This window comes from Plutella xylostella, chromosome 2 (genome assembly GCF_932276165.1).
Source record: "Plutella xylostella chromosome 2, ilPluXylo3.1, whole genome shotgun sequence".
Classification (NCBI taxonomy): domain Eukaryota; kingdom Metazoa; phylum Arthropoda; class Insecta; order Lepidoptera; family Plutellidae; genus Plutella; species Plutella xylostella.
In genome coordinates, this window is record NC_063982.1 from 1,326,004 (window position 1) to 1,338,028 (window position 12,025).

General features: G+C 38.5%; 1 protein-coding gene across 2 annotated transcripts in view; it reads left to right on the plus strand.

The window, feature by feature from the left end:
* The window catches only part of LOC119692182 (homeobox protein invected), an 83,375-nt gene extending 73,880 nt beyond the window's left edge, over positions 1-9,495 (plus strand). The window contains exons 3-5 of one of the 2 annotated variants that reach the window (XM_038111683.2): positions 1,821-1,826; positions 5,406-5,506; positions 8,370-9,495. In XM_038111683.2, the coding sequence (XP_037967611.1) occupies positions 1,821-1,826; positions 5,406-5,506; positions 8,370-8,636 (374 nt within the window). In that variant the 3' untranslated portion in view covers positions 8,637-9,495. The remainder of the gene's footprint in view (positions 1-1,820; positions 1,827-5,405; positions 5,507-8,369) is intronic. The other variant, XM_038111689.2, reaches the window with a different exon arrangement.
* Positions 9,496-12,025: the final 2,530 nt, after the last annotated feature.

Genomic DNA, 12,025 nt, shown 5'->3' on the forward strand with positions numbered 1-12,025 from the left:
TTTTTAGGTTATTTAAAAAATAAATAAAAAAAAACAAATGAAAATCTAATAGTTTACTACATTGCATTTAGTACAAAATAGCTTATCACAGGAATCAAAATTGATTTCTGTACATCCTTTCACTGCTTGAATCTTTATTTTTGTAAGTGATTTACTGAGTGTCACCGCTGGCATCCTGTCACCGGGTGCACTAGACCGCTGCTGCTGCTGGGGCCGCTGACTCCGGTTAAGTTGACCCGAAGCGCGCCTTGATGTGGTGTCCTGGTGCCGCTAAGTGATAGGCGCGGTGGCGCAGCTCGCAGCGCCACTGCTAGCACCCATCACTGGGCACACCGGAGCTCGACTGCTGATGCAGCCATCCCTACCGGAACGATCCTCGGATCGCCCGGTTGACGCCTTCAGACGATGCGTCTCTGATTTCTAGCGCCTGATCAAAAAGTGGCTCTACTAGGGTGGTGTGGTCAGTGACCACATCCACCTGGATCCGGCTCGAGGGACCATGAAAAGGCTTGGTAGCCTTATGTTCGGATCGCTGGTAGTAGAAGCAATGTTTATTGGTATATTAGAAAGGTTATTGACATGAAAGAAAACTTAATACCGCGATGTAGTTTGCGGAATAGTGACATCTATGTAAATACGTAAATAGTAGTAAATACTACTTGATAACTGAACAAAAACATTTAAAAAAACAAATGAAAATCGACTAGGTTATTACATACTGCCATTGCACTTAATACAAAATAGCTTATCAGAAGAATCAAAATTGATTTCTGCAGTAGCCCATCGGACATAAAGCGGTCGTAAAGAGGCAATTATTTTATCATCAGCGTTTTTTTTCGCCATGCGAATCTAATGATAGCAAAAGAGTTGTTGTACTTAGTTTTAAACCGAATGGGTTTAATATGCATTCGTGATAATAATTATGGTTAGCTGATAATTATTTTATGTCCGATTGCTTCGGGGCATTTTGCCGGCGGAATTAAGTACCTATTTATTATTATTATTTAATCATTTATTGCACAAAATATAAACATAATTTGCAACGGGTGGGCTTTATGCTATAAACATTTTCTATATAGGTACCGTGACCTAGTACCGTTCCACGTTTATTTAAACTTAATAATAATAAAAAAATATACACATACATAATAATATACAATACGAAACATACATAAAATATTATAGAGATTAAATACTATAGGTAGGTACATATTATAAATTCTAGGATAAAAAGGTACCATTCTGGGATTAAAAGTAGCCTACACAGTTCAATAAATAGATTGTGATGTCGTCATTCGTTGTATCAAATTTAAACGGACAAAATTTATAGGTATTTGCAATCCTTTTCTGTCTATGCGAATATTTTTTTAAAAAAATTTAAAACTTGAATTTTTCAGTTATTTTCCACGTAAATAGCAATTTAGGTAGTTCTTTATTATCAAAATAAAAAAAAACAAAAATCAAAAAATCAAAAATAGTTTATTTACACACCATGTAAGCATAGACAAATATTATACAGTGAGGAATGTTTCTCACTGTATAATAAAAGATGGTAGGTACAAGTCGTCCATCCATACTAAATGATGACATTAGGTATTTCGCATGGAATTTTCAGTGAAGTCCACAGCCACACTAGGCTAAGCCTGTGTCGTGGACTTCGGTAGGCAGATATAACCAAAGTAATTTGTTATGCGCTAGGTGGTACACTGTTGTGTAAAAATAAAATAAAAGTAACAAAATTCTTTATTATTCTTTATTATTTCACATATGTTTCAATTTTACTAGTATTATATTAACGTGTATTTTTTCTTTTGTTCTAGGACGAAGTAAGTACGGGACCAGCTCACGGGGAATACGTGAGAAACAATATTTAATATATACTTTTAAACATATAATATATATTTATCTTATTTATAAATACTTTTTAACAATGAATGGTAAAAAATATGTCGGGTGACATGTCATGTATACAAGGTTGTAAAAAACCTGACTTTATGCAAATAGTTTGACATACTTCAAAACACCCAAATTTGATGCTATCATAAAGCAAGAGTTTTTGCTTGCTTTAAAGAATAGTCGTCTTGACTAGTAACGTAGGTATATTTTTATTAATATTGTACTCAAATAATTGTTGTACAAAAAACGTTAAGAAGTCACAACATACAATCAGTTCTGGACATGATATGACATGAGCCTGCCCAAGAACTCTATCACTTTAAGATCGATTTGACAGCCGCAACAAATGTCTAAATAACCATGCGTGAAGTTACCGCGACAAGGTTCCAAGAATGAGTTTAAGAGCGGGCATTTGTTATAATATGATTTAATATGAGAGGTATTTCAATTTGAGATCCTGTTTGTTAAAGCTACTTTTTTAACCCAGACGGGAAAAAAGAAGACATATACAGTGTGTGTGTTTGCGGTTTTAATTTATTTCAGTGTTTTAAACTATGTTTCATTGAACGTACTGGATTGTGATTATGTCTCATAATTTTCGGAATTTTGATCTTTAATTTGGTCGTTATGACATACCTTCACTATGTAGTAGGTATTAAAGGGTTAAAAATTGTATGACTTGAATGCTATTCCTTAACTTTATGAATCATAATTACTTAACAATATTTTTGGTGTTATTTTTATATTTTTTCTGTGTGTTTTTATCCGCATTTTGTAACTAACAAAAACTAACCCCTTTAAAAAAATGCAGTAGCTTGCACCATGTTTTTTGCTTAAAATTCAATTTCACACTTAAATCAAATTAGTTGAGAATAATCTTGTCATCTTACTCAACTATTTTGGAGTAAAAAAACCTGTGATCCAATGTCACTGACCCGTCGAGTGGAACCATCGATCATAAACATAGTTAAATACCATCACAATCAGAAAAAACGGAGGCTTATTCCAAATACAGGTACCCATTTTTATAAAACCTTTACAGTATGAAATAGAAATTAACCTTTTAAGGGTTAGGGCTGATTTTTCAATAGTTAGGTAGATAAAAGTTATCTGTGGAATAGGTCTGATGCTGTCGCCTCTGAACGTTTGTATTAGACAGTGGCAGCGACAACTTTATTCCTCAGATAACATTTAGAAATCTGACCTGACAGATAAATCAGCCGTAAAACTAATAAATAAAAAACAGATTATTAAAAATAAAAAAAATATACATAGTTTAGGTACCTACTAAGTATTTTATTTTAATGCAAAGAAAATTTCATTACTTATCAAATTTTTTTACCTCTTAAAATGTAGAATCGCAATAGAATAGCTCCAGTATGACTGTGGCTCCACGGAGTAGGCGCGACCGCCGGGCTAGAGTATCAAATGCTTTTCACGCTTCAATGAATCGAGTTTGTCGATAGTAGTGTAACTTACACGAGTGACGACTTAGGTTAAAATGTTTTTTTTAATTTTTTAAAGCACAGTTTTAATTTTTTTTGATAGTATTTTATACTATGTATAAGCATATTTTTTTTTTTTTAGAGCGGTGGTAGCTCAGTCGGGTGAGCGCCCGCTTCTCAATCAAGAGATGCGGGTTCGAATCCCGGCGCTGACATGTACCAATGAGTTCTTTTAACTTAAGTACAATGTATACCATCGCTCTTACGGTGAAGGAAAACATCGTGAGGAAACCTGCATATCTAGATCTAGCACATCTAGATATGTGAACCCACCAACCCGCAGTGGACCAGCGTGGTGGGAAATGGTCCAAGCTTAGGAAGGCAGTTTAGACCTTGGGGATATGCACAAAGGTTCCACTCGAGAGAGCCAGGTGCAGGTACTTACACCCCCACAGAGAAATAGAAATAGAATAGAAGCATAATTTTTTGTAAATTATGTATAAAATAAAAAACTTTTTTTATTGGTAATAAAAATATGTACTTAAGTAGGTACCTACCTACAAACACATCTATTTTGTTGATAATTATGATACCAAATTAGGCCTAATTACAAATACCTATGGTAGTATCATAGTAATAGCTTCACAGTTCACGTAGTCGGAATAAATTTAAAAAAAACCGAACGACTCAGTTTGACAGATGACGTGCCACCGCGCACCGGTATCCCCGCGTTCTTATTTCAAATAACTCCAAAACGGCTGCATTCAAATTTACATAAGAACGTAACGGATAACTTTAATTAACAATTTTGAAGTCGAAAAAATGATCCTAATTTATTAATTAACCAGCCATTTTTAATTTCAATGGCCATTACTGTCTGGGTCAATTTCGTTTACGGATCTATTAAAATGTTTAAATGTAACGAAATCGAGGATTTAATTCGAAATAAAATTTAATTTGTGTCTCGTTTTGTATATCATTTCTTTCCGGATACATTTACATTTTTATCGATCAATATTTATAAATAATGTATAGCGGGAAAAATCTACATAGGTATATATATTTTTCAAAGATCAAACTTTGAACTCAAAGAAGGCATGCAGGTACTAAATTAATAACAACTGTGTTGTGATACTAATTCATCTAATCCGTTATCATAATCTAATACCCTTATTATAAAAAATATATTTGTCTATGGTCGCCCAGATAATTAGTTTCACTACACTGGCATGCAATAATTTTGTTTTTAATTTCTTATAACCTCTTTCCAACCAGCACCGGCGTGTGACAGCGGCAGCACCGCCAGGCGGCCGGTGCCATATTTTGACCAATTTTAAAATTAGAACCGGTGTTCTATATTTGAACACGTATGAATTGGTTAAGATATTGCATCGTTTGCTTGCAGCGGAAGTATCGGCGACTGAGAAGATGATTTTTTGTTTTGTTGTTTTGTGTTTTTGTGTGTGTGTTTGCATGTTTTGTCTATGCTTTGTCAAATATCGCAAGAACCCTTTGACAGCTGTCAAGTGCATATATTTTATCTGTCATTTGTTGGTTTTTAAGGGAAAATTCACGTTATTCCCCAGTAATAAGCATCTGGCAATCAAAATGTCATCGTAAGTCTCTTGCTATATTTTAAAAAGTATATAAATAATATATGTATATAAATAATATTACTACAATGATACCATTAATAACTAACGATTTGTACCTATTATAGTGAAATAAACTTATATGGCTCTTTCCGACATAGGTAGATGCTCAGAATAATTACGAAAACGCTTTTTTTAAAGCCAGCTTTTTATTGGCATTGGGTCCAATAAGTTTGTTTCTGCATTTTTGTGTGTTTTGCTTAAGGTAGAAGGTATAGTAAGCCGAGGGAGGGTAAGAGGGGATGTTCCAAAACAACTTTTGCCACGTGGCTTTGAGAGCAGACTTTTTTCTTGAATTTCTAAAAGTCAAAGGTTAAAAGTTGTTTAGAATGACGCGTTCAATTCGAGCTCTCTTTCAGCTCAGAAGTTACATACAAACGCAGAGATACCTGACCCCCCTCCCTGTCCGCAGGTCCGCGCACCCGGCGGCCCAAGAAGCCCCCCGGAGAGGTGCAGAACGACGAGAAGCGACCCCGGACAGCCTTCTCCGGGCCACAGCTGGCCAGGCTAAAGGTATACCTGAGTCTGTAGTACTATGACGTCTTTATCTAAACGATACGATAGATAAATGTCATTATATTGTCAATCAAGACGAATGCGCTGTAATTGGTGGATAGTGCATATTAAAAGAGTTTACCTAGTCAAGTCGATATAGATTCCTAACCCGATTTCAGCATCTTCTTCTTTAGCATGTCGACTGGCCTCTTGTCGATTGCCCATGGTGTAACTCTCTCTCTCTCTCTCTCTCAGCCTTCCGTAGTCCACTGTTGGACATAGGCCTCTCCTAACGATCGCCACCTCAAACGGTCACCCGCCATCTGCATCCAGCGGCTTCCCGCTACCTTCCGCAGATCATCAGACCAACGGGTTGGGGGGCGACCGACACGCCGTTTGCCGACACGGGGTCTCCACTCCAGAACCTTTCTACTCCAGCGGTCGTCGGCTCTGCGGGCTACGTGGCCAGCCCATTGCCATTTCAGCGTGCTAATCCTTTTGGCTATGTCGGTAACTTTAGTTCTCCTGCGGATTTCTTCATTACGAATCCTATCTCGCAGGGACACGCCTAACATAGCCCTTTCCATAGCACGCTGAGCAACTCTGAGCTTGTGGATAAGCCCTTTGGTGAAGCACCACGTCTCGGCTCCGTAAGTCATCACTGGCAACACGCACTGATTGAAAACTTTTGTTTTCAGACACTGAGGTATGTTTTCAGTGAAGATGTGTCGTAATTTCCCGAACGCTGCCCATCCGAGTTGGATTCTACGAGCTACCTCTTTATCGAAGTTGGATTTACCTAATCGGATCACTTGTCCTAGGTAGGGATACTGATCAACAACTTCGATGGTGACACCTCCTACAGTTACGGGCGATGATGAAACATGTTCGTTCGACATGACCTTTGTCTTGTCCATGTTCATTTTCAGCCCAACTTGTTTAGAGGCATCATTGAGGTCTGTGAGCATTTCGCCCAACTCCTCCAGCGTTTCCGCCATAATAACTATGTCATCAGCAAATCGTAGATGAGAGATATATTCGCCATTGACGTTAATGCCCAGTCTTTTCCACTCTACAAGCTTAAAAACATCTTCCAGTGCACAGGTGAACAGTTTCGGAGAAATAACATCTCCCTGTCTCACGCCCCTTTGCAACTGGATCGGTTTTGTGCTATGTTCGTGTAATCGAACTGACATTGTGGCAGCATTGTACATACATCTCAACACCTCGATATAGCGATAGTCTATATGGCACCGCTGAAGGGATTGAAGCATCGCCCAGAGCTCAATAGAATCAAAGGCTTTCTCATAGTCTACAAACGCTAGACATAAAGGTAGATTATACTCCTCGGTCTTCTGTATAACCTGCCGAAGCGTGTGTATGTGATCTATGGTACTATAGCCTTTTCGGAACCCGGCTTGTTCGGGTGGCTGGAAGTCGTCGAGTCTTTGCTCGAGACGATTCGTAATAACTCTCGAAAACAGCTTGTACACATGGCTCAGAAGTGCAATGGGTCTATAATTCTTCAATAGGGCTTTGTTGCCTTTCTTGAAGAACAAAGTCACTACACTTCTGCTCCATGCCTCCGGGCTTGTGCCTTCGAGTATGACGGAATTAAACAGCCTCCGAAGTGCTATTAAAATCGGTCTACCGCCGGCTTTCAGAAGTTCTGTCGTTATTCCATCATCTCCCGGAGCTTTGTTGTTTTTTAGCTGTTTGAGAGCTATACTAATCTCGTCTAGACTGACGTCCGGAATATCTTCGGTATAGTGTCGGGTGAGTGGCGCTCGGCTGTCGTGAGCACCGCTGGTAATAGGGTTTTGTGTTGTGGTGTATAACTGTCCGTAGAATCTCTCAATTTCTCCCAGAATTTCGGGCACTGATGAAACGGTGTTGCCAGTGTCGGTCTTCAGTTGGGTCAACAGAGTCTGCCGAACAGATCGATCTCTAGCAAAGACTTTGGAGCCCTTGTTTTGCTCTATTGCGTCTTGAATGCGCTTGCAATTGTAGCGTCTCATATCGCAACGTCTTGCTTTGGCGATCTGTCTGTTTAGACGTCTGTATTTGACCATATCAACTGAAGACTGCAACCTCATTTCTCTCCGTTCTCTTATGAGAATCTGAGAGTTTTTGAGGTCCTCGGTTGGTTCGGGACGAAAAATATTTCGATCCTACCTCTCGGACAGTTTCCACAAACCTATTGTTTAAATCGTCAACTGTAACGCAATTCTCTAAACATATCAGGCGGTCGCAAAGCTCAGACTGAAAGCTTTCGGGATCCTGGATTTGAGCAGGAGTAGGACGGAGCGTGGACTTCATTAGACGGGAGCGTTCTATTTTGCAGTTTATATTCAAAGTGCCTCTTACGAGTCGGTGATCGCTGCCGGTCTTAACCCTACTGATCACTGAGACATCATTGAATATGTGCTTCTTATCCGTCAATATGAAGTCGATCTCGTTTTTAGTCTTCCCATCGGGGCTAATCCACGTCCACTTCCTTTGTGGCTTCTTCTTGTAGAAGGAGTTCATCATATAGAGGCCCTCCTTCTCCAAGAAGGTGTAACACCCCCCCATAATAAATTCACACTCAATTACCACCGGCACATTAGGAATCAACAATCCTTCAGCAGCATAGCTTTTCTTCTAACATAAAACCTTGAAGCGATTATAAGATTTTCGAACCTCCGTTTCAACTGTCACTGTCAAAATGTAAGGCAAATTTGTTTGTTCCAAAAGTGACTATTGGCGCTGTTCTTTTTCCATATGTCTGTGTAGTATCGAATTGCCACGTTAACCCGTGATAATTCGATATCGAATCCTATCTTCCCATCCAAGACCCATCTACCTTATAACTTTCTAACCTCAAACTGTCCATCCTCAGCACGAGTTCGCGGAGAACCGCTACCTGACGGAGCGGCGGCGCCAGGCGCTGGCCGCGGAGCTGGGCCTGGCCGAGGCGCAGATCAAGATCTGGTTCCAGAACAAGCGAGCCAAGATCAAGAAGGCATCAGGACAGAGGAACCCACTAGCCTTGCAGCTGATGGCACAAGGACTGTACAACCACAGTACGGTACCGTTGACGAGAGAAGAGGAGGAATTGGAAATGAAGGCAAGAGAGAGGGATGCAGCTAGGGGCGCACCTCCGTAGTTGAAGGGAGACTAGTGTTTTTAAATGTGACGGTAGAGCAAGGAGGTTGAAGGACTTTTGTAGACTGCCAGTGTTTGTGAATGTGTTTTGAAGACATTATTCTGATATCTTGCACACGGTGTAGTTGTACGTTCTTTTTTCAAAAATAGACTTTTTCTACGAAACTTTTGTTTCTTTTGTAATACATCAGCCATGAGTAACTGTCATGCTTAGAAGAATAATTTGTAAGGTTTGTAAATAATAATGTTTTACTGTTTTCATTTTCACTTCTTATGAGAATCACACGAATATGTTTTATCTAATCTTGTAATAAATATCTACGTAATACTACTATATTAGACTCCTATTAGAATATTTATGCTGTAAATACTTAGCGTTTTTATCACGAAAACGAAACAAAATTTGTAAAAAATAGAGTATTATTCACAAACGTATTCAAGATGTAAGTAAAGAGGGTATTGCAAAAAGTGTAAGTGCCAATTTCGCCTTAGTGGGTTAGAGCATAACCAGGGATTATTGCTTGACTTTTGACACACCTGTCTAGAATTTAATATGGAGATGACGTATAATTGGTCAACCTTTCCCTGGTTACGATCTAACCGACTATGGAGAAATTGGAGCTAAGTCTTATGTCTTATTAGAAAAGTTTTCAGAGTGATCATCGATCGACCCATTACAGTCACCCCCTTTCTGCTTGCTATAGGTACCACTTTTGTAACATTCTGTAACGTACTCAATGACAAAGGAATAAAGAGAGGACCTGGCATAAAAATCGGTACTTAAAAATATATCGTCGTCTCTTTTTAACTTATTGGTGTTATCCTACGTAAAAAAGGACAACAGTAGTTTTGTCTTTGCCTAAAATTACAACATTGCGACCGGTCGCCATGTTTATTGACATCCAAACACAAGGTACTTCAGCTGTCAAACAATTTGTTTGTTTACATTTTTCAAGAAAAAAGCCGCCATTTTAATTGAAACCAAAGTTTAGGTAGGCGCATTTTTTTCGTGGATATGCCATGTCCTCTCTTTATTCCTTTGTCAATGAACGTACTGGATAAAAATATGTTCCCACTTGTAAGAAAACTTTAATGAGTAGAACTGTAAATAAAACTAAGAGGTTAAGATTAGGATATAATATGAATTATTAATTTAATTTATTTATTGTGCAATGTAGCAGTATTAGTCGCAGGATTGTAAAAAAATTAAACTTGGAATTAAAACGTAGCGATTTATAGAAAGAAATAAAATAATGAAACTAGAAAATACTCTATTTTTTTAACCTTATTCAGTCACTAAAGAAACAGAAATTTTCATTGAAATAAATTCAAAGATATACTATATGTGCATAAGTAATAAACCCATCTATAACTCTTGAGCCATTCCTTATAAGTCGCGCAGAAAATCAGTTAGAGAGATAGATATTGCATACACAAACAAAAAAAATACACAAGGAAATGTACAACATAGATGGTACAAATGGCGGCCTTATTAATAAGAGTAATTTCTGTTATAATTTCTGTTCAGTTAGGTAAATCATTAGATAAAAACATAATCTATTTTTTATTGTGATAGAGTCCGCTTATATGAAAAACAAGGTACCTAATTACATCCACCCACACAAAAACCTGTCAAGTGTAAACTTTAATCAAAATATTCCCCCAATAAAATAAAAAAAAGTATCAACCAAAATGGTCCCAGTCGGGACTCGAACCCGCATACCAGATTCGCAGCGCCGCAACTATTCCAATAATATTGTCACCTCCGTCTCGCTTGTCACTTCACTGGAGGGGTTGAATTAAAAGGGGGGTTTTTAACCCTCCTATCGAAAATGCGGAAACTTTTGTGTGCCAATTGTATCTACAGAGTGTTGCATAAAGCGTATACTAAGCCGAAACCTGCAGGTGCCGCATGGTATATCTAAGCCCGAAACTGAAATCAGAATTTCAAAATTCGCGAAAAAAAGTCATTCTCCATACTAAAAAGTCACGTGACCAACATAGTTTCTATGGAAAATAACAACAAAAAAAAAACGCGGATTTTGAAATTCTGATTTCAGTTTCGGGCTTACATATACCATGCTGCACACGTAGGTTTCGGCTTAGTATACCCTTTTTGCAACACCCTGTATATATTTTGTGTCTATTTGGTAAACGTTTAAACTACCAGTTTCAATAACTCTATCTACCGGTAGACTTTGAATGTGTCAAAATAGTATGAAAGCAACTACTAGTCATCGGTAGATAGAGTTATTGAAACTGGCAGTTAATCACATAGGTGTTGTAAGACTTAAGAATATACTTAAACAGTGCGGTAAAATTATAAATAACGCGTACGTCGGTATATAACAGAATATCATCATCATCACAATTCACGACCCATTACGACACCACTTCAGATGCACAACAGGTCTCCTTCCAGTGAAGGAAGGGTTTTAGGCCCAGTCCACCACGGTGGCCTAGTGCGGGTTGGTGGACCCCAACACAAGCAAGCTTGTGCTGAGAGAGTTGTCGGGTAAGTGGGCAACCCGACTGTCAGATGTACAACGATATTTTAATACGAACTAGATGGACGACCGAATGGCGTAGTGGTTAGTGACCCTGACTACTGAGCCGATGGTCCCGGGTTCGATTCCCGGCTGGGGCAGATATTTGTTTAAACACAGATATTTGTTCTCAGGTCTTGGATGTACCCGTAAAATGGCAATAGGCCCGCCCCCTATTACATTGGGACTAACATAACACTCTGCCGAAAAGTGGGTGCAGCAATGCACCTCTGCCTACCCCGCAAGGGAGTACATTAGTACAAGGCATGAGTGCGTGTGTGTGTGTGTGTGTGAACTAGATGGAGTGTCAAAAGAACCGTCTCAACTAAATAACAACCCACTTCTAGCACTGAGCTATTATCTTGAATTAATTCGGTTCGAAGTTTTATGACTTCATTCATTGGTAAGTACAACGGTCGTTATTAGGTTGAACTTAAAACGGCTTGACAGTAAACAATAGGCAGACAGTTTTTTCCTTATTTTTGTATGAGACACACTATCTTCTTCGTGTATTGTTAATCTAAGGTTCTCGATCCAGTTACAGTTATTGCCGACAAGACGTCCAACTAAAAGGCATGAAACTTAACGTTCATTCCAACGCGTTTAATAATTAAACTTGGTGAGAAAATGTTCCATTATTGTACGGAACCCGCTATTTAATGTGTTAAACTCCGTGATTGGCCCATTCGAATTAGGACCACGTCTTAATTTCAACCATTCGGTGGATTTCTTGACGGTGATTTTTAACCCCGAAAAAAAGAGGGGTGTTATAAGTTCAACGTGTCTGCGTCTGTGGAGGCGTAGCTTCCAAAAGTCTTAACCGATTTTCAATGAAACTTTTTTT